General features: G+C 40.5%; 1 protein-coding gene across 1 annotated transcript; it reads left to right on the top strand.

Annotated features, from left to right (window-relative positions):
• The first annotated feature begins 32 nt into the window (after positions 1-32).
• On the top strand, positions 33-20,332 carry AFMID (arylformamidase). The gene is made up of 11 exons (XM_032210306.1): positions 33-163; positions 1,336-1,426; positions 4,749-4,853; positions 5,498-5,546; positions 5,686-5,771; positions 5,848-5,920; positions 6,136-6,233; positions 6,615-6,693; positions 7,285-7,417; positions 9,327-9,431; positions 20,115-20,332. The coding sequence occupies exons 1-11, from the start codon at positions 59-61 to the stop codon at positions 20,142-20,144; spliced, it is 954 nt and encodes a 317-aa protein (XP_032066197.1). The 5' UTR covers positions 33-58; the 3' UTR covers positions 20,145-20,332.
• The last annotated feature ends 1,965 nt before the right edge of the window (positions 20,333-22,297 follow it).

Below are 22,297 nucleotides of genomic sequence, written 5' to 3'. Positions count from 1 at the left end.
GCCAAGGAGGAACACTGAATCTGATCTGCACTGTTTGTCAGAGGCTATGTAGGATCACATGTTCTCGCCACTTTGTTCGTCTTGGGCCCAGGTTCATCCGGAAAAGGAATATAGCCAAAACTTAGCCATTGCTATGGGAAAGTGGCAGGAAATGACAAAGGAGGTATAGCTTTAATGTTTGTGCATGTGTGATTGTGGAAGGGAGGGAAGAGAGGTTTTCAATATTTGTTTAATGGGGGGGGGGGGGGTGTATTTTAGACATATTTAAAAAAAAAAGATTTGGGAGTTTCCAGAATGGGAAGGGGAGTGTTACAACCTATTTTGCTCTAGAACAGTGATGGCAAAACTTTTCAGCACCGAGTGCCCAAACTGGAATGCATTTATGTACGTGTGCGCTGGAACGCCAAAAACCTGAAGACCAGTTGGCTGGTGCGCATGCACACATCGGAAACCCAAAGACCAGGTGCATGTATGTACCGGCTAGCTGGTATTTGGGTTTCCAGAGCTTCGGCACACACAAAGACCAGTTGGCTGGTACGCATGCGCGCGCCGGAAACCAGAAGAACAGCTGGCAATGGCGCACATGGCCACAAAGAGTGCTCTGCGTGTCACCTCTGGCCCGCGTGCCATGGGCTGGCCATCACGGCTCTAGAACAAGGGCTAAGAAATGACTTACTCAGAGATTTATTTATGTGCTTGGAAGTATAGTTTTCTGAATCCCCAAGGAACTCTCTGAAACTGCTCTTGCGCCCTGCCACAAAAATTATAGCCAGCACAAAAGCCCTGGTTTAACCAGCTAGCTTCATTTGTGGCAAGAATATCACAGTCTTCAATGCAAAAGAGCTTCCATGGCTGCTCTTCTGAGCTTCTCAGCTCCATCCCTCCTGCTCCTCCTCTTAGCTTTCTTGCAACATACTGCCACTTTCATAGCCAGGTTCAGAGAAGAGACAAGGGTGGTAGAAAGAAGACTTGCTCAGCCAATTATTTAGATCACTGTTGCTGAAGTTAAGGCTAAGAAAATTGTGGGGAATAAATTGAATGCGACTTGGAAGGGTCCATGTTACAGAAGCAGTCATGAAATGTTAAATTTAAGATTAACTAAATTAACCCGAGACAAAGAAATCAAAAAAGCATTTTGTGCTGACAGATGGAAGGGACTATAGGTGCAGCCATTCATACAGGCATCCTCTTGCCTCTCTCTTGCAGGTAGCTACCTATTTTTTCTTAAGTGGGGTTAGCATCATTTCAATCTGCAAGTATTTCTGAAAATGTCCACATGATGTATGGAGGATTCCCTTGCCTTTGTAGAAGTTACCCTGTTTTCTTTCTACACAGGAGCTGGAGACTCAATATTCTCCTAGCAGGTGGTCTCCACGGTTGGATAAGGATGTTGTGATTGAGGCACACGTGAAAGCAGTGACTGAAGGTAGGGGCCATCAAGAGCCAGAAAAATGGAGTAAGCAGAAAGACTACTGTGTTTCCCCAAAAATGAGACATATTTTCTCATATTTATGAAAATATTTTCTTTTGACCCCAAAAATATGGCTTTGGCCTTATTTTTAGGACATGCCATATTTTTGGGGAAATACGGTACCTTCCTATAGACTTCCCAGTTACTCTGGATTGTGGCTTTATTGCCAAAATATACTAGAGCCATGATGGCAAACAAGTGGTGGGATTCAAAAAAATTTGGAACCTACTCTGTGGGTGTGGCCTCCTTTGTGGGAGTGGCTTGCCGGCCATGTGACCTGGTGGGAGTAGCTTGCCGGCCATGTGTTTTGTTGAACATATGCACATATTTCTCTCTCTCTCTTTCTCTGTCTCTCTGTCTCTCTGTCTCTCTTCCTTCCTTTTGTCTCTCTGTCCCTTTTTTCTTTTTTTTCTTTCATCTCTCACTCTTTTTCTTTCTTTCTTTTTATTTATTTATTTATTTATTTATTTATTTATTTATTTCTTCCTTTCTTTCTCTTTCTCTCTCTCTCTGTGTCAGTCTGTGTGTGTGGGGGGGCAGTAGTGGGTTTCAAACATTTTTGGAACCTCTTCTGTAGGTGTGGCCTACTATCTGGGTCCACTGGTGGAACCTCTTCCACTGGTGGAACCTCTTCCACTTCCAGTTTGGTAGATTTGACGAACCAGTTCTACCGAATAGGTCGAACTGGTAGGAACCCACCTCTGTGGCAAACCTATGGCATGCGTGCCACAGGAGGCAGGTGGAGACATATTTGCTGACACACGAGTTGTCAGCTCCATCGTGCATACGTTCACAGGCCATCTGATTTTCAGCCTTCCAGAGGACTAGGGAAGACCATTTTCGCTCCCTCCACCAGGCTTCAGGAAAGCCTCCAGAGCCTGGGGAGGATAAAAAATGGGCCCAACAGGCCTATTGGAAGTTTGGAAACGATCTGTTTCCGGCTTCTGGAGGGCCTCTGAGGGTCAGGGGAGGCTGCTTTCACCCTCCCTAGGCTTCAGGAAAGCCTCCAGAGCCTGGGGAGGGTGAAAAACAGGTCCAACTGGCTTACTGGAAGTTCTTTGGCCCGCTGGGCCCGTTTTCCACCCTCCCCAGGCTCTAGAGGTTCCCCCCCCAGAGGAAATGCCAAACTCCGCTTGGAGGCGAGCAGTGTGGCACGCATGGGGGGAGCATGAAGGGGGTTTGTGCATGCATCCCCATGTGGGGACGTGTTTTGCATGATGGGTGCCAGCATGTCCATGAACTATTGCGTGCATGCTCATATTTTTGGCACCCAACAACCAAAAGGTTAGCCATCACTGTACTAGAGCATCGGAGTCCTCTCCAGCAAAACAGGCAGCAAGCATGCTTTTTTAAAACATGATTACATTGCCAAGATTAATTATGTCGTAGCAGGTATTTCAGAGTATACCTGCTGAAATAATTACAAAAAATTGCACACAGCTGCAAGCATAGAAATCCTTATTGTTCCCCCCCCCCAAAAAAATACAATAAATAAGGCAAATAAATCCCAAAATACATCTGATGGCAACAAGGTCCCCAAAGCACTCCTCAAAAGCTCAGCCTTCAACTTTTTCCAGAAGGTGGACAATACTGAAATAAATTGGTGAATATGGCATTTCTAATGAGTAGGCCATACAGATCAAGGGACTACCTACCCTCTGGTATGGAAAGAAAAACATACCAAGGAAGAGCTGGGCAAGTCTGGAAAAAAACATGGAGAGCTCCATCCTTTGAAGCTATGTCAAAGTGAAGAGCCACTGTTCTCCCAGGAAGCAAACAGAATCAGATGCAGTTGTAACAATACCGTGTTTCTCTGAAAATAAGACAGGGTCTTATTGTCTTTTTACCTACAAAATATGGCTTGGGCCTTATTATCAGGGAAGGGTTTATTGTTTTGGGGTTGCCAGGCATCTGCTCTCTTGCAAGTAGGTCCCAAAGAGCCGGGCGCAGCCTCAGAGGCGAACGGCTGTGTTGCGCTATCGCAGCAGTGCAGCACAACAGCCATGAGATGACCACGCTCACGAGCAGCCACCCGGCAAACCCCCTTTCCAGCCGAGCACAGCGCCATTCACTGACCTTGGGGTATTGCCAAGCCGCAGGAACGCCTGTTCGCCACTGCTGGAAGACTCAGTTTGGAAGCTGCTGAAAAAGTCATGGTGGGATGGTGGCAGCGGCGGCAGCAGCAGTGAAGGTGCTGTGGCTCTGCAGGGAGAGCTGGGCCAGGGCATTGTGAGGCTGGGAGGCGCGCGTGGGAGCAGAACAGCCGCTTGCACAACCCCCTTCTCCAACCGTGCAGAGCGCCATTCACTGGCATTTCGAAGGTGCCAAGCTGCGAGAGCCGGGTGGCGGTGAACGGGTGCTCACGCAGCTTGGCAATACCCCATGGTCAGTGAATGGCGCTGTGCCCGGCTGAAAGGGGGTTTGCCGGGTGGCTGCTGTGCCCAGCTCTTTGGGAGCCCATTCGCAAGAGAGCAGCCGCCCAGCAACCTCCCTGTTCAGCTGGGCACAGTGCTGCTCAACAACCTTGGGGTATCCCAAAGGTGCCAAGCAACACGATCACCTTTGCCTCCCCCCCGGTTCCCGCGGCTTGGCAACTTTGGGATACTGCTAGGTTGGTGAGCGGCACTCTGCCTGGCCGGAGGTGGGGGGTTGCCCAGGAGGCTTATTTGCGGGGGAGGGCTTATATTTTTGCCCACCAGAAAAATGTGGCATGGCCTTATTATCAGGACATGTCGTATTTTTGGGAAAACAGAGTAGGTAGTCCTCAACTTATGACCACAATCAAGCCCAACATTTCACTAGCTAAACAAGATAGTTGTTACATGAGTTTTGCCCCATTTTATGACCTTTCTTGTCACAGGTAGTAACAACCATGTTACTACCTTAACAACTGCAGTGATTCTTGTGAATCACTGCAGTTGTTAAGGTAGTAACATGGTTACTAAATGAATCTGGCTTCCCCATTGATTTTGCTCATCAGAAGGTCTCAAAAGGTGATCACATGACCTTGGGGCACATCAAAGGTCATAAATATGAACTAGTTGCCAAGAGACCAGATATTGATCATATGAACATAGGGGATGCGGCAATGGCTATAAGTGAAACACTGTCATAGATGACTTTTTTTCAATACCTTTCTACTAAACCAATAGTTGTAAGTCAAGGACTGCCTATATGAGGATTCAGTAAGATCTGGAACATCTTGGAGGGCAGCCCAAATAATATTTAGGAAGGGTGGTTGCTGCATTTGTTTGTGTTTTCTTCCAATACTCTGCAGGTTCTCAAAATGCCCAGGCATTCACCCAAACTCTGCTGAATGTCCCCTATGGCTCCAGTGAGGGAGAGAAACTGGATGTGTATCTTCCTAAAAAACACGTTGAAAGTAAGAGCACAAAAGGTGGGGTGAGGGCTCCGAAAGAAGCAGGGTAGGGAAATAGGAAAACAGAGAGCAGGACGTGAAGCTGGACATGGGTAGATGAGCATGGAAATGGCCTCCAAGAATGTAGTTGTTTGGTAAATCCTCAGCCCTGAAAGGAAGAAACTTAAGATTGGCCCGTTTTAATACTTTTGATGTAAGGGGTGGGAGAGAAAGTCTCCTTCATGCTTTCAAGAATCTCCTACTATTATATACTTGGCAACACTAGACTTCACCAGTTGTTGTGGTGATGATCTCTTGACCTGATCTACCGACTGCTGTTATGTCTCAGAGGTAGCAATGTCACTTAGACTTATATGCAGCTTCATAGAGTGCTTTACATCCCTTTCTAAGCAGTTTACAGAGTCAGAATATTGCCCCTAACAATCTGGGTCCTCATTTTACTGACCTTGGAAGGATGGAAGGCTGAATCCACCTCGAGTTGATCAGGATCGAACTGCTGGCAGTCAACAGAATTAGCCTGTAATACTGCATTCTAACCACTGCACCACCATGGCTCTTAGCTAAGATGAACAAAGACTGGGAGGGATGGTACATTTGGGGAAAGTTACAGTAGACAATGCTTTTGGTGACTTGTTATTCCATTTCAGCCTTTCCTCTGGTCCTCTATATTCATGGTGGCTACTGGCAAAGTTTGAGGTGAGTTGTATTGGAGCCTGCAACGGTCTACATTTTCCAATTGCTAGACTTCAGTCAGTGGCACTCTGGCTAGAAGAACCTCTTTTTTGATGGAGGACATCTACTGTTATAACAACTGACCTTTTTTGTTTCTTTCTAGCAAAGATGTTTCCGGTTTTGCTGCATGTCCTCTAGTGAAGCAAGGCATTGCCTTGGCTGCAGTTGGCTATGATGTGGCTCCAAAAGGTATAGTATGCTGGCTCAGGTGCATTGCACACCCTACTTTCCTCTGACTAACCATGGTATTGTGTTCTCTGCCCAGGCCAGCTGGAGGTGATGGTTGAGCAGGTGCGGCATAGTGTGGCTTTTGCAGTTCAGCAATATACAGGGATCAGGTAAGAGGGGCTTCACAAGTTGCATGAGTAATAAACACGCAACCTTGAGAAAGAGAAACTTGGATTCCAACTGATAACCTGCCCAGGTTTAGAACTCAGCTTAATAGATGTTGAGTGATTGACTCTTCAACCAGTTTTCCCTTCTCTATCCCATCAGCATCTCTTCTTTGCTCTAACCACTTCTTGTATTGTAACCACTTCTCCTTTTCTTGCAGTGGGGTCTACCTGCTTGGGCACTCGGCAGGAGCCCACCTAGCAGCCATGGTGCTTTCGACAGATTGGGCAAAATTTGGTGTTGAGCCAAACATCAAAGGTATTGCCTGGGAGAAATTCATCCTGTTTTTCTCACTTTTTTTGCCTCATTATTTCCTCGGATTCTCTTGCTTGAACATCATGCATACTGGAATATTACAGGATCTTATTTTCTTTTGACCCCCAAAATAAGCACTTTGCCTTATGTTCGAGGAGGTCTTATTATTTTTGAGGTGCAGCAAGTGTGGTCACCTCATGGCTGTTGCAATATTTGGGGGGCAGGGTTTATTTTAGCACATGCGCTCAAAGCCCAATTGGGCTTATTATCCGGGGAGGTCTTATTTTGGGGGTAGATCGAGTTGGAATCCATTTAAAACAATCCAGATTTTATTTTAATTATTAAATTATTAATTAAGTTATTTTTAATTATTTTTCACTGTAGGTGTCTTTTTGGTGAGCGGCATTTATGATTTGGAACCCATTACACACACTTATGTTAATGATCTGTTGCAGTTGAGCCGGTAAGGAACATTCCTAGAACTATTTAATTTGGGCAGAGCAGAAACATAACAGTAGCTCTCTTGTAACTGTCAATTCTTCAGGTTGACTTGAAGCAGGGAGTACTATATTAATTATATACACATGACCAGCTAAAGCTGCAGTATTTATATAATACAGCACAATAGCCCTTTAGCTTCCTGAGTGATCTGTACAGGGAGAAACAAGTATACAGCCAAATAATTTAAATCTCTGATTAGTTCATTATCTTTATTTTAGAACTTTTCTCTCGAATGCCTTCTGTGCATTCTAGATTTGTGTGCATTATATACATGTAGCTTCTTCTGTGCTCCATTTGCATATCACATTGTCTTTTCAGCCAATATATAGAAATATTATATCCCAAACACATGGTACATATTCGCACAGCAAAGTTTTTTGAACCCATGGACTTCATTCTCTCATTTGCATTTAGTGTGATAAATGCATTCAAAATAGAGTTATAAATAGAAAGGGCTATTTGTATTTTTGCCTCATTCACATGCGTGCCCATCTGTCAAAGTCTGCTTCCTTTACCTCACTACTAATTTTAATAGTGTGTTTTCTTTCTTCAGTGCAGTGGCCCAAGAGAATAGCCCTTTGCAGTGTATGCCAAAGGTGAAAGACAAGAAAACCTGCCAGGTGCTCATTGCAGTAGCCCAGCATGACCCACCTGAGTTCCACAGACAATCTCAGGAATATTGTCAGGTATATTGATTACACACTCCATTTGAAATGTAGGAGTTCAATGACCAGAGAAAGCAGTTAAGAAAAAAAAAATGCCCTTTTGTATGGAAACAAACATGTCTAAACAAACATGCAAGCCTTTTGATCCTTTGGAAATACAGCTAGTCCTTGACTTACGCCTACAATTGAGCTCAACATTTCTGTTTTGCCCCATTTTATGACTTTTCTTGCCACAGTTGTTAAATGAATCACTGCTGTTGTTAAGTTAGTCACACGGTTGTTAAGTGAATCTGGGTTCCCCATTGACTTCACTTGTCAGAAGTTTGCAAAATGTGACCACATGACCCCAGAATACTGTAACCATTATAAATATGAATCAATTGTCAAGTGTCCAAATTTTGATCACATGACCATGGGCATGCTGCAACAATTGTAAGTGTGAAAAATAGTCATAAGTAACTTTTTCAGTGCCATTGTAACTTTGAACGGTCACTAAATGAATGGTTTTAAGTCGAGGACATGTATTTCACAAAGGGTTAAGCAAGTATGGTATCAGGTCCGCAGCTGGTTCCTTTTACGTGCCACACTCTTTGACGTGCCACACTCTCTATTATTTTACTGTGCTTTTTCATTAGTGGGGAAAGGAAGGGGGAATAGTAAGGAGTAGAATGTGTTGTTGTCAAAATAAAAAATTCCCTCCTAGAAGCCCAAGGTCATCCTTTGTCTCTACACCTCTGAGCCTGACTGGAACTGGATGGGTGGAACTGCCAGCGTGGCAATGGAAGATTGGACCATGTGATGGACTTGTGGGTGTGGGGGCAAGATCATGAACTTTCACCTGGGTGGGAAACCCAGGAAGTTTTCAGATTCGGGTTTTCCACAGATCTGCCAACATGTTTCTCTTAATAAATTGGAAGCTTGAGGAAAGTTCTGCCTTAGACTCTAATTTAATTTTGGATGATATTTGGAACGCTGACATATGGCTGATATTGTCTTCTCTTCAGCCAGTCCTTTAAAAGGCATAATTTTAATAATTTTAACTTTCATCCATCTTTTAATTCTATTATTTACCTCGAGCAATCAGTGTAAAATAGTAGGGAGTAAATCAAAGTACGTTGCGATCATGTTTGTGCATCTAAAATATGTATTGCATTTATATATCTAAAGGTAAGACTAAAAATGCATACTCCTAGTCCTTGACTTACAACCACAATTGAGCCCAGAATTTCTGTTGTTAAGTGAGATATTTGTTAAGTGAGCTTTGCCCCATTTTTCGAGCTTTCTTGCCACAGTTGTTAAGTGGATCGCTGTGGTTGTTAAGTGAATTCAGCTTCCCCATTGACTTTGCTTGTCAGAAACTCACAAAAAGGGGATCCCATGACCCCGGGACACTGCAACCATCATAAATATCAGGCAGTTGCCAAGTGTCTGAATTTTGATCACATGACTGGGGAGATGCTGCAAAGGTCGTAACTGTGAAAAACAATCATAAGTCACATTCTTTAGTGCCATTGTAACTTTGAATGGTAACTAAATGACTTGTTGTAAGTTGAGGGCTATCTGTATTTGGACCATTCTTTTCTGTTTGGAGAGGGATGCCTAAATCGTTGTCAAATGCACACCTTTCATTGTGCCACTTCAACTTCCTCAAGAAGACAAATAGATGTCCTCTCCCGCATACATTTTTTGTTTGCCGTTTTTTTAAAAAAAATATCTATTCTCCTATCCTGAGATCTACATCATTATTGTTGTGTTACTTTAATTTACGTTCTGCCTTTCTACTTGTTGAGTACTCAGGGCAATTGAACTTGTACCTACCATGGTGGGAGCCATTTTGTTCACACCCTATTTATTTTATTTTATTTTATTATTTTATTATTTTATTATTTATTTATTTATTTATTTATTTATTTATTTATTTATCCCACAGGCTCTTCGTACAGCAGGTTGGAAGGTCTCCTTGCTAGACCTAGCAGGCACAGATCACTTTGATGTCATTGAGAAACTCTCCCAAGAGAACTATCTCCTCACACAGGTATAGCGGCTAAGAGATTTGGCAGTAAAAATGAGAGCATTTAGGAACGGATTGGACTGAACTTGTGCTATAAACTATGCTTCAGACAGTCATCATGACATTTAGAAAATAATGGGTCATTCACAGACAAATGAGAGCTGTAGCTTCTGGACTTCCTGTGGGGAAAATGATAGTTGAGACACATTCAGAGATGACATCCCAGCTCTTTTATGCTCCCTGTGCAACAGGAGATCTTAATTCTTCCTCCAGATTGAAGAGGGAAGCTAGGAATCCACTATTCAATTTCCAGACTATTGCTTCTCATGAATAAATGGCAGAAACAGAAGTTTCCTCAGTTGGCTTGTGAATTGAGTGACAAGGGGATAGGGACAGTGGTGGCATTCAATTTTTTTTTACTACCGGTTCTGTGGGCGTGGCTTGGTGGGCGTGGCATGGCTTGGTGGGCATGGCTTGGTGGGCATGGCAGGGGAAGGATACTACAAAATCCCCATTCTCTCCCCACTCCAGGGGAAGGATACTGTAAAATCTCCATTCTCTCCCCACTCCAGGGGAAGGATACTGCAAAATCCCCATTTCCTCCGGATCAGCTAGGACTCGGGAGGCAGAACAGATGGGTGTGGGCTAGTCAGAGGTGGTATTTACCAGTTCTCCGAATTACTCAAAATTTCCGCTACTATTTCTCTAGAACTGGTCAGAACCTGCTGAATACCACCTCTGGGGTAGAATCTTCATTGAGTCCACAGTTGCAATGTAATCAAAATTACACTCACCAAAAACACCCTTCCTAATTTCTAAAACACTTTTGGATTTATTTTTTTCTACAGTGAAAGAGAGACTTTCTTTGGATTGCATAAATACTGGATGAGTTTGTTATTTCTTAAGTTGTGTTTAAATTAAAACATTAGAAACTCTTACTGGCATTTGCTTGGCTCACAAAAATTTGGAAATAAAAGAGACTAAAAACATTTAGACAGCATTACTTTTTAAATGTTTTAAAAAATTTAGCTTGTCACCCATTTCTCGTCTCTAGGAACAAATAGTTCTCTTTTTTGAATTAAGGGATAATATTATATATTCTACCAGCAGAGTGTGTTATAGACCATGACTGCGTGGTGCTAGGTGAAGTTCCTGTGATAAGCAGGTTCCACAGGCTGGGATGAAAGGATCATTTAATGATTTGAGTAAAAGATTGATACAATCTCTAGAGGTACAATTTGAAATTTGGACAAAATACAAGAAGAATTCAGAAGAAATTAAACAAGTCACTAACAGGATGGATTTTTTATAGAAAACTAGGGATTTGGAGCTACAGAAAGAATTGAAAAATTTGGTTATGCCAGAACCGAGACAGAGGGAATTTTGCTTGCACTGCAGGTCTATTCCAGAAGATACCTTGAGAATATATGAAAAAAGCTTTTCCAGGCATTAGTTGATTTGTTGAACTGGGTAGTGGGAAAGGGTTGATGAAGAACCGGACAAGGTGTATCATGTGGATTCACATTTTGTTGCATTAAGAAAAACACTAAGATATATTTTGGTACATTTCTTGAGGAAAAGAACAGGGGACCAATTTTTGCAATGTGATTTTGAGGCAAGATTGAAATTGATAATGTTGATGCCATTGTTTTAAAGGAGATTCCCATTAGGATCTTGCGTACTTCTTCCAAACAGATTTTTTGAAACAGAAAAATATTCCATTTTATTGGCACACATTGGAAGGAATAATTGTTAAATGAGTTTTGCCCCATTTTATGACCTTTCTTGCCTTAGTTGTTAAGTGAATTACTGCAGTTGTTAAGCTTCACTTGGCTTCCACATTGACTTCTCTTGAGATTGCAAAAGGTATTCATCTGACCCTAAGATACTGCAAGCATCTGAATTTTAAAGATGTGACCATGGGGATGCTGTAACAGTTGGGCGAAAAATGGTCATAAGTCACTTTTTTCAGTCCCATTGTAACTTTGAACAGTCACTAAATGAATGGTTGTAAATTGAAGACTATCTGTAAACACAATCGGCAAGAAACAATGGTAGAACAAAATTTATCAATACTTTCATAATCCCATAGCATATTGTGAAGATTCCTATACCAACAATGGAGATATTGGTAGCTACAAAAAAGATTGAAACAGGGAAGGCATCAGGACCAGACAGATTACAAGTTCTTATTATAAATATTTTTAAATATCAACTTTCATTTTACAAGGTGATGCAATGCCAGAATCCTGGAAAGAGGCAAATACTGTGTTGCCAAAAGGAGGACAAGAACTAACCTTACAAAAAGATTATAAATCAATTTCTTTATTGAACAGTTACTATAAAATATTTTAATCAGTTCTAGCAGACAAGTTAAAAATATTATCACAAGAGTTTATTCACGAGACCAATTGGCTTTTTTTTTCCTGAAAAGACAATTAAAAGACAATGGGAGAATAATACTATGATGAGTCACCTCGAGTCATTGATTGAGATGGGTGGTCATAGAAACTGAATGAATGAATAAAAAAATAGTGGATATAATATTTACAACGACATAATGAAAAACAACTGCATTAATTTTCTTAGTTGCCAAGAAAACGTTTCACAATTTGAACTGGTCCTTCTTGTTTAAAATTATGGAAGATATGGCTTTTGGTGAGAATTTTCTTCATGGAATCAAGTCAATAGCCACCGTACATCTAAAAAAAAAGCTTGAGTTATAGTTAATGGTGATCTCACTAAATTACATGATATTCAGAAGGGACAAGATGGGATTGTTCTCTGTCTCCTTTATTGTTTATTTTGGTTCTTGAAGTGTTGATTAGAGACATTAGACAAGATGAAAATATAATGGATTTGAAAATAAAAAATAAGTCCTTTAAATCAAGAGCTTTTGCTTATCGTTTAGTTTTGATGTTAGCGGGCCCTTCAAAAGGAATTGAAGCTTTGATTTAAAAAATGGAAAGATTAGCATGTTTTAAGATTAGTACACAGAAAATAAAGATGTTGGTTAAAATATGACTGCACAAGATCAAGATGTGTTGAATTTTCTTTATTGTAATGATAAGATGATTAAGAAAACATCTTATTTTTTTTAAAAAAAGAAAAAGACAGAATTGTAGTTTCTATATGCCTCTTTGAAATCAATTAAAATTATGGATAGATTCAGGATTTCAAGATTTGAAAAAATGGCTGGAAATGGAATAAGCAGGAAAGTTTCCACACAACACTTAAGCATCAGCATTACAGAGCTACAAAGGGATCCCATGTTACTAGGGAACAAAGTGCCTACAGACAGTCCTCACCTTGTGACCATTCATTCAGGGTCCATTTGAAGTTAAAACAGCACTTAATGGATGATGGTGACCACCAGTCCTCAGAGTTTTAGCTGTCTCAGCATCCCCATGATCTGTGTGCTTTGCAACAAGTTTGTACTTATAACTGGTTGCCAAGTGCCCCATGATTGCCATTTGCAACCTTCCGTGCTGACTTCCCAAGGAAATCAAAGGGGAAGCCTGTAGAGAAGATTGCAAGTCACTGGGGTAAGTCTGCCCCATCTTCACACTCTACTTCCTAGCCCCTCTGGACTCACTCTGTATCAGCCACTCACATACACTTGTGCACTCAAACAGACTACACCCCTGTGCACCCTCTACTCCCCATGCACCATCTCTTGCACACCCGTCACTGATTCAGATGGTACTTTTTGTGCACCAATCCTGTACTGTGCCTCTAATGTACCCTGTGCACCCTATTTATGTTGCGGAAACACACACACTTTACTTGCCTGAGAGCCTATGATTGGCACTTCCTGTTGGCTTCCCCACTGATTTTGCTTGTGGGAAGCCAGCAGGAAGTTGCCTTGCCTAATAAACATGGGCTTCAGTTAATGACAGCAACCAAAACTTCAGAGATTGCCATTGTTAAATGATGTGATCATGTTTATAGCTGCATTGCTTGGCAAGGGAAATTATGATCCGATTGCTATTGTCATCTAGAACTACCTACACATATTCCTGCATAAGGCCAACGTAGCTAATAATTTGGGCTTTTTCAGATCTGTCTCCTGTGGCAACAAAAAGCTAATTAGGGAGCCAAAATACATTCAAAGGGGCCGTTTTCAATAATATGGATTATGTTTGCAGCTTTTGTGCTTGCAAGGAAAGGGGGGCTAGCCCAAGGCAGAACGGCTGTCCGTGCTGGGAACTTCAAACTGCCTTGTGCAGGACAAAGTAGGTCTCTCCCACTCTGCTCTAAGTTTTGTTTGATTTAATCTTATCACGAGCTGAATCCGTTTACTGCGAGGACAATAATTGCTTATCAACATTTTAGCTTCTTCTCTTTTTCTCCTCCGAAAAATTATTTACTCAGAGGTTTTTAAAATGGCGCCGAGCAGGCTGGTTTCTCCGGTAATAACGAACACTTTTTGCTAATTCTCACAAGACTTCAAAAGAATTCAAAACAAAAGAGATAGCTTATCACATGTTTTGGTTTCACAATAGAAGAATTTTACTCCTTCATTAACTTTGCTTATTTGGAAGTTAAATGGTGATGAATCTGTTGAACGGTCTTGTTACAATGTTTACTCACTGAAACTTTTGCCAAGCCTTAAACTTCAAAATAAAAGCCTCTTTACTTAAAGCTGCATATTTAGGCAATAGAGTTTTATTAACTGCAGGCAGACAAATTTTGAAATGGCCTCAAAACCAAATATTAACTTGAAGTCGTCACCCTCTACTTCCAGGGGCACATCCTCAGTGCCTGGTACAAAGCTGCAGCCTCCGCTTCCTACGCCCCCTGCTGGGGATGTGTTAACGAAAGAATTTTTTCTGAGTAATCTAAGCGAGGCTCTTAATGCACAGACAATTAAAATGGAAGATAAATTTAGAGATAATAGAGAGGAGAGAAAAGAGGAAATAAAAGAAATGAAAGAAGAAATTAAAAGTGAAATTAAAAGTGAAATAAAAGGACTTAAACAGGAGTTGTATGAGAAATTTGAGGCTAAGGTTGATAAAATTAGAGACGACATGCTGAGTCTTGTAACTGTATTAACAGAACATATTTCTGGAGTGGAAGATACTCTAGAGGTTCTTAATGATGCCAATGCTAACTTGACATTGAAAACAGAGGTGGTGGAACAAAAAGTGGAAAATGCTGAAAAAGAAATTATTATGATACAGTACCGACAAATGGAGTTCGCATTAAGAGTAAGGGGGCTGCGTGAGGAGAAACAGGAGAACCTGAAACAGATCCTATCGGAAGCTTTTGACCGCCTGATGGGAAGACCAGGGACCAACCAAGGCTGGCAAATTGACAAAGCTTACCGCGTTAACTCCTGGCTGGCAAAGCAGAAGCAGCTTCCTCGAGACATCGTTATATATTTTACTACAAGAGAGTTCAGAAATATGGTACTGCAAGCGTCTTATAACACTAAGCTTCAAATTGGCGGTCAAGACCTGGCTGTTTTGAAAGAGATACCACCTCAAATGTTAAGAGCCAGAAAAGACTACGCTTTTTTGGTCGAAGAACTCAGAAATCGTCAGATACAGTATAGATGGGATGCACCATTTGGCATCATATTTACATTTGATAAGCAAAGGTACCGCCTCAACTCTGTATGGAAAGCCCGAGATTTTTATTATAATATATTGAAGGCCGGACACCCTGCACCATCTGGACCTAGAGAAAGACCACAAGAAGGACAGGATAGACAGCAAACTACACAACCACCAGACAAGATGGAGCATCTCTCTTCTCTAGAAGTGCAAGGTGCTATGGAACCAAGACCTAGCCGCATGACTACTAGACGTATGGAGAAACAAGCTAAGAGGCAACAGCATCAACAATCATCGGCCATCGATCAAGGAACTACAACAACAAATCTGGAAGCAGTGGGAGGAGCTAGACCTAAGGTTAAACAGGCCGTGCAGGAAGCTCTAAAAATGCTTCAACCAACCAAAGATGACAACTAAGATTTTAACATGGAATGTCAACGGACTGAACTCTCCACAGAAGAGGAAGAAAATATTTCATTATCTTAAACAGTTTAAGAACGATGTAATTTGTTTGCAAGAAACTCATATCAAGTCAACTGATCAAAAATATTTGATCAACTCAAAACTTGGTCAACATTTTGCAGCTTCTGCTATGGAAAAGAAGAATGGTATAGTTGTATACTTAAGAAAAGATATGAAAGCTGAATTAATAGAAGCAGATCCCTTCGGAAGATATATTGCTTTAGACTTAATCTTAGAAGGGAAAAAGACATTACTTTTGGGAATTTATGCTCCCAATCAACAGCAAGATAGATTCTATAGAAATCTTCATGCTAAATTAGTACAGTGGGACTATAGTTCCTGTATACTATTGGGTGACTGGAATGGAGTGATAGACACTAAGAGAGATAAGAAGATTTCCCGCCTAAATACCAAGATGCGAGCAAAGTTACCCAAATCTTTCTTTGACATTATGGATGATTTTGAATTGAGAGATATCTGGCGAGAAAGAAATGCAGAGGAATATGACTTCACTTTCTTCTCGGACAGGCATCAATCCCTTTCAAGGATCGATTTTATTCTAACCACTAATGATTTGCTTTCTAGGGTCAAGAAAACAAAGATTGCAGCTAGAGTCCTTTCGGACCATAACCCAGTTTGGATGGAGTTGGGAAGGGTAGTGCAGGCAAGAAGGTTTTGGAGACTGAATGAAAATTTATTTAGATATGAAAACTATATTAATGATTGTAAAAAATTACTATCTGAATATTTTGTTTTGAATATGAATAAGGGTACATCTATGGAATTTGTATGGGATGCAAGCAAAGCGTATATGAGAGGAGTTTTGATGAATATAAATAAAACACATAGAAATAAGCAAGGGCTAAAACGAACAGAACTGGAAGAGGAAATTAAGAGAAAAGAGCTGGAGTTAACAAGGAAACCAGACGATACAAAGGTTAAGGAAGCTATTAACATATTAAAATCTCAATTTGACATGTTGATCTCTGACCAGGTAGCTACTAATTTATTATATGCAAAACACAATACTTTTTGTAATGCAAACAAACCTGGCAGATGGTTAGCTTATCAGATTAGGAAAAAAAGGAAAACTCGAAATATATCTAAACTGATTTACAGAGGGAAGGAGGTGTTCCAACAGGAAGAGATTCAAAAGGCTTTCTGGGAATTTTTTACAGAACTGTATAAAGGGGATAAAATTAATGGTTTAGACATAGACAAATATTTAGACAAGGAGAAAATACCTTCAGTTAGAGAAGAACACAGGCTAAAATTGAATCAACCAATAACCTCGGGGGAAATCCTGCAGGTAATTAAGCAATTAAAGCCAGGGAAAGCACCAGGTACAGATGGCTTGACAGCGGTTTACTACAAAAACTTACAGTTAGAAATGGTAGAACCTCTTAGAGAATTATTTAATATGATTCAAACGGAAGGTAAAGTCCCTCCATCCTGGAAGACAGCGTTTATATCTTTGATACCCAAAGAAGATCAAGATACTACTCAACCCAAAAATTATAGACCCATTTCATTACTGAATGTAGATTATAAAATTTTTACTAAAATATTAGCAAATAGGTTAATGTTGGTCATTCAACAATTGATACATACGGACCAAACAGGTTTTATACAAGGGAGACAGATGAAAAGTAATGTCAGATTAATTATTAATGCATTAGAATATTTGGGAAAGAACAACCAGATCCCTGCTGCGTTTATATTTTTGGATGCTGAGAAGGCCTTTGATCGAGTTAACTGGCAATTTCTGCTGAAGATATTGCAAAAAATGCAGATAGGAGATAATTTTTTACAGTCAATTAAAGCAATATACCAACAGCAAACAGCACAAATCATAGTCAATGGAAGTTTAACAGACTCTTTTCAAATTGGAAAAGGTACAAGACAGGGTTGTCCTTTGTCCCCATTATTGTTTATTATAACTTTGGAAGTATTGTTGAATAAAATACGGGGCTTGGATGGTTTAAAAGGGATCAAGATTAGGCAGCAAGAATATAGAGTCCGCGCTTTTGCGGATGATTTGGTCATAATATTGGAACAACCGCAGGAATCCAGTATGGTTTTAATGAATACGATTAATCAATATGGTCAAGTGTCTGGCTTTAAAATAAACTTAGGAAAAACCAAAATATTAGCTATAAATATGAATATTAAACAAAAGGAAGAATTAGGAGTGATGCTAGGATGTGAGGTAGTTAAAAAAGTCAAATATCTTGGAGTTAACATTTTAACTTCAAATGGGAAATTATATAAGCATAATTATGAACCACTTTGGCATAGCATACAGACAGAGATGAAAAAATGGGAGAAATTGCACTTATCTTTGCTGGGCAGGATAGCGGCAGTGAAAATGAACATTTTACCAAAATTTTTATTTCTTTTCCAAATGTTACCTATACTTAAAAAAGATGCGAACCTTTTAGAATGGCAGAAGGGTATCAACAAATTTGTGTGGGCAGGAAAGAAGCCGAGGGTAAAGATGAAAATAATGCAAGATGTACGCGAGAGAGGAGGATTGAAACTACCTAATTTAAAACTATATTATGATGCAGTGGCATTATCTGTAATTAGTGATTGGATTCATTTAACCAATGATAGAATATTGAACATTGAGGGACACGATCTGGTATTTGGTTGGCATGCTTACCTGTTATTCAACAAAAAATTGGATAAGAACTTTAAAAGTCATATTTTGAGAAATGCTTTATTGCGGGTTTGGAAGAAATACCAATATAAATTAAATGACAAGATACCCATGTGGGCAATTCCTAGACATGCAATTGAAAATATGAATACAGCACAAAAACAGGACAGATTTACTTACAGACAGCTTCTTACCTCGGAAAGGGGGGTATTACAATTAAAATCTTTAGAGGTATTAAAAGAGGAGAAGGTAGTTCAAACATGGTTCCAGTATGGGCAATTACAGGCTAGGTGGAAAATAGATCAAAAAATTGGCTTTATTCAAGTTGAGGATAATCTGTTTAAACAAATAAGAGATCAAAGCTTAATGCATATAAAGAGGATATATAATGTATTAATACAGATGGATTCGGAAACAGAATTAGTTAAAGATTGTATGATAAAATGGGCTCAAAATATTGAGGAACCAATAATGTTGGATACATGGGAAAGAATTTGGGTAAGAAATGTGAAATTTACACAAGCTCAAAATCTGAGAGAAAATTTTTACAAGATGTTTTATAGATGGCATTTAGATCCTAAAAAGTTGGCTTCTATGTATCCGAATGTACAGCCTAAATGTTGGAGGTGTGGTTCTCTCGATGCTACATATTATCATATATGGTGGACCTGCCAAAAGGTTAAGGCATTTTGGATAAAAATATGGTGGGTCATGCAAAATGTTTTTAAAAAAAGGATAAAGTTTATTCCTCAGTTATTTTTACTAGGTATATGTACTGATTTTACAGTGGTAGAGACCAATTTGATTCTGCACCTGATAACTGCAGCAAGACTGTTGGTGGCGCAATATTGGAAGAAGGAAGACTTGCCTACAATTCAAGAATGGACATTGAAAGTAACAAACTTAGCTGAAATGGCTAAAATATCGGCATATCTCAAAGATCATTCAAATGAGAGATATAAACGAGACTGGAAAAAATGGATTGACTATATACAAAATAAATACGGGACTAAGAAATTCCAGTTAGCCTATGCTTAAGATCAGAAATGATTTAAACTGTTAAAAGTTAGTTCAGTAAGAAGAAGCTAAGTTCAATCTAGAATGTCATTAATTTCTTTATTTCTTTTTTCTCAATAGATTTTAGACTGTGTTAGTTAAAAATCCATACCGTGTACGGGTTCTGGGAAGTCGGGGGGGGGAAGGAGGAGGGGGGATGGGGGGGTGGAGGGAGGGAGGGGTACACACAACAAAAAAAATTGTATTTCAATGTCTTAATGATTGACAAATGATGACATATTTGTGTTTGTTTTTTTTAAAGAAAATAATATGGATTATGCACCCATCTCTAAAGTACAAATTGATCATTTCCTTTATTGCAGTTTGTCAAGTCCATTTTGTAAAACACAGCAAATAATCTTATATTCACAGGCCCATTGCAATCACAAATTGACTGAGTAGTGTGGCCACTGATTCAATGGGAACTTATTACTCCTTTATTGGAAGAAATAACCTTTTGGGTTCAGTTCCAAGTGGGGAGAAAGACACTGGAAACATGGCAGCTGTTTTGGAAAGATGGTTTTAATGGTGGACAGAATCACATGCCTTGAAGATGTTGGATGAAGAAAAAAGGGAAGAGATGCTGAGAGTGCTTGAGTTTTATGCCCTCTCTGGGCTTTTGAATTTGAGCTTGTATTCTGACTCCCATGAGGCCATGCAGGGGCAACTCTGTAGGCTGTCCTGTAATGATGTAATGAAAGGGCTTTGGGATTCCTATTATGGTTCTGCCTGAAGGAGATAGATGCTTGTTATGTAGAATAACTGGCTCAGGCCTTAATGGCCCATTGACAAAGCTGGGTGTGTGTGAGAGTTTTTGCCTCTCTTTTAGGTGAAATATTCTGTACTTTTAATGTTTCCTAAATATTTCCTAAATAGTAAATATTTCCTAGGAGAGGGGTGGGTGCTAACTTCCTATACCTATACCTGCAAGAAGAAAAGAATTACATGTCCCTATTCCTTCTGTTCCAGGTGATTTTGAACATGATTTCAAGTGGCTGAAGCCAGGAAAGGAGAAATTGCTGTCTGCCTGCTGTCTTCCTCAGCTTCCTCAGTCTTTTCTTTTTTCAGTTGCAGATGAATTGAGACCAGAGATATCACTTTGAAACAGCTCACCTCTGTTCTCACACTGTGACATCTATTATGGCACGAGAGATGAAAAGCAATAAACAAAACCAGAGCCTGAATTACATCTTTATCATAGTTGTACATTACCTGTCCCAAAGGATGTAGCTTGGGAATGAATCTGCCAGCAATACAAAATTGCTGCATAAATTACCATTTTTCTCTATTTTGCTTTAGTCTCAAACTGCAGGCATATATTTTTCCCTTTGAGCAGCAACTGCATATGATGTTCTGGGTTAATTTAAAGCCATCATGATCAGAATAGTAAAACTATGAGTTAGCTCAGTAGTAGCGGTTCTTTTTGGTTATGGCTCCCTGTACATTTGAGGACTATATACCAGTATGTCTTCATACAAAATGGGAAGGAATCATCCAGCCCATTTTCCTCCTATCTCAAAGCAATTTTTGTTAGGAAATTACTGGGGCCAATTTCCAGTTTAGTTTGCACCTGGATCAATCTTAGGTAATATTTGCATCTAGATCAGAGCAAAGATACAGCCAATCACTCCAGCTAGCAAAAGTATATTAGCAAAGACTAGAAAGAGTTAACAGGCAAAAATTGGACAAGACAGTGAGAGAGAAAAATATCAAACAAGTAATTACATTTGTAATTGGACCTCTTAACTGCAATTCAGGGTAAGTTTACGAGAGAACAATAGAAGTGTAAGAAAAAATAATAAATTTTAAAGAATTAGCCTGGAGAAAAAGCTACTTATGCACTTTTCTTTAAATACCACTTATAATTTTGCTGCTTTTTGTGTTCATTCTGGCTGATAAATCATACAGTCTAAAAAAAGTAAACTATTATTTTAACTTTATTTTTAAAAGGAAGATATCAGATCCATGTGATTTCTTATGGATGCTCATGATATGTATATGAGTGTCATATGAGACCTCTATCAAAGAACAGATGATAGCTATCTGCAAAGAATGAATAATAGTCACAATTCCAAATCTTTTTCATTCCATTATAGCCTATGGTTCTGCTGTTCTTGTCTAAAAGTAATTGGATAAGAGCAGTGATGTGCGGTGGGGTTTACGGTTGGTGAGGTATGAGCGTGGCGGTGTCGAGAAGCAGCATCCCCGCAGCTGTCCCTGACAGAGGTGTCTCACGTTTATGTCCGCCATAGACGCGAGATGCCTCTGTCGTACACAGCGACGGGGACGGAGGAGCCGGGGGGGTGAGGCGGCAGAGCACGGTGGCGATGAGAAGCAGTGTCCCTGCAGCTGTCCCTGACAGAGGCGTCTCACATTTATGTCCGCCATAGACGCGAGATGCCTCTATCTGACACAGCGACGGGGCGGAGGAGGCAGGGGGTGAGGCGGCAGAGCACGGCGGCGGTGAGAAGCAGTGTTCTTGCAGCTGTCCCTGACAGAGGCGTCTCATGTTTATGTCCGCCATAGACGCGAGACGCCTCTGTTGGACACAGCGGCGGGGACGGAGGAGGCGGGGGGGTGAGGCAGCAGCTGGCGAAGAAAGGGGAGAGGAGGAGGAAAGGGAGAGGGGAGCAGGATGGGGCTCCCGGTGGGGGGGAGAGGAGAAAGGTAAGGGGGGCATAGCAGGCAAAAGAAAGAAAGCGCCAGCCCACCAGCAGAGGCGGGTAAAAGACCCACTTCTGTTGGCGGGCTGCCCCGCTCTTCTCAAACAAGGCTGCCCTCCCTGCCTCTCCACCTTCCCTCTCTTCTCAAACAAACTCTCTCTCAAATTGAGAGTTTGTTTGAGTGAAGTGAAGAAACAAACACACGCACACACACACAAAAATTACTCACAATAAAAAATTACTTACAAATTACAATAATTTTGAATTCCTCCCCCTCCCTCCATCCGACCCATATACTTTTTCCAGCTGTGTCACAGAGGATTTCAACTCTCCTCTTGTCTGCCATGATGAAAATGTAAAAAATGTAAAAAGAAAAAGGCAAAAGCTGCTGCTGCCAGAGCAGGAGGAGACATGCCTCCTTTGCATAAGGAATTTTTTGCCTTTTAACCCTTGCTTAACTCTGCTCAAGTGATCATAAAGATAGAGTAA

This window comes from Thamnophis elegans, chromosome 2, assembly GCF_009769535.1.
Source record: "Thamnophis elegans isolate rThaEle1 chromosome 2, rThaEle1.pri, whole genome shotgun sequence".
Lineage (NCBI taxonomy): Eukaryota > Metazoa > Chordata > Lepidosauria > Squamata > Colubridae > Thamnophis > Thamnophis elegans.
This window is presented reverse-complemented; position numbering and strand designations above follow the sequence as displayed.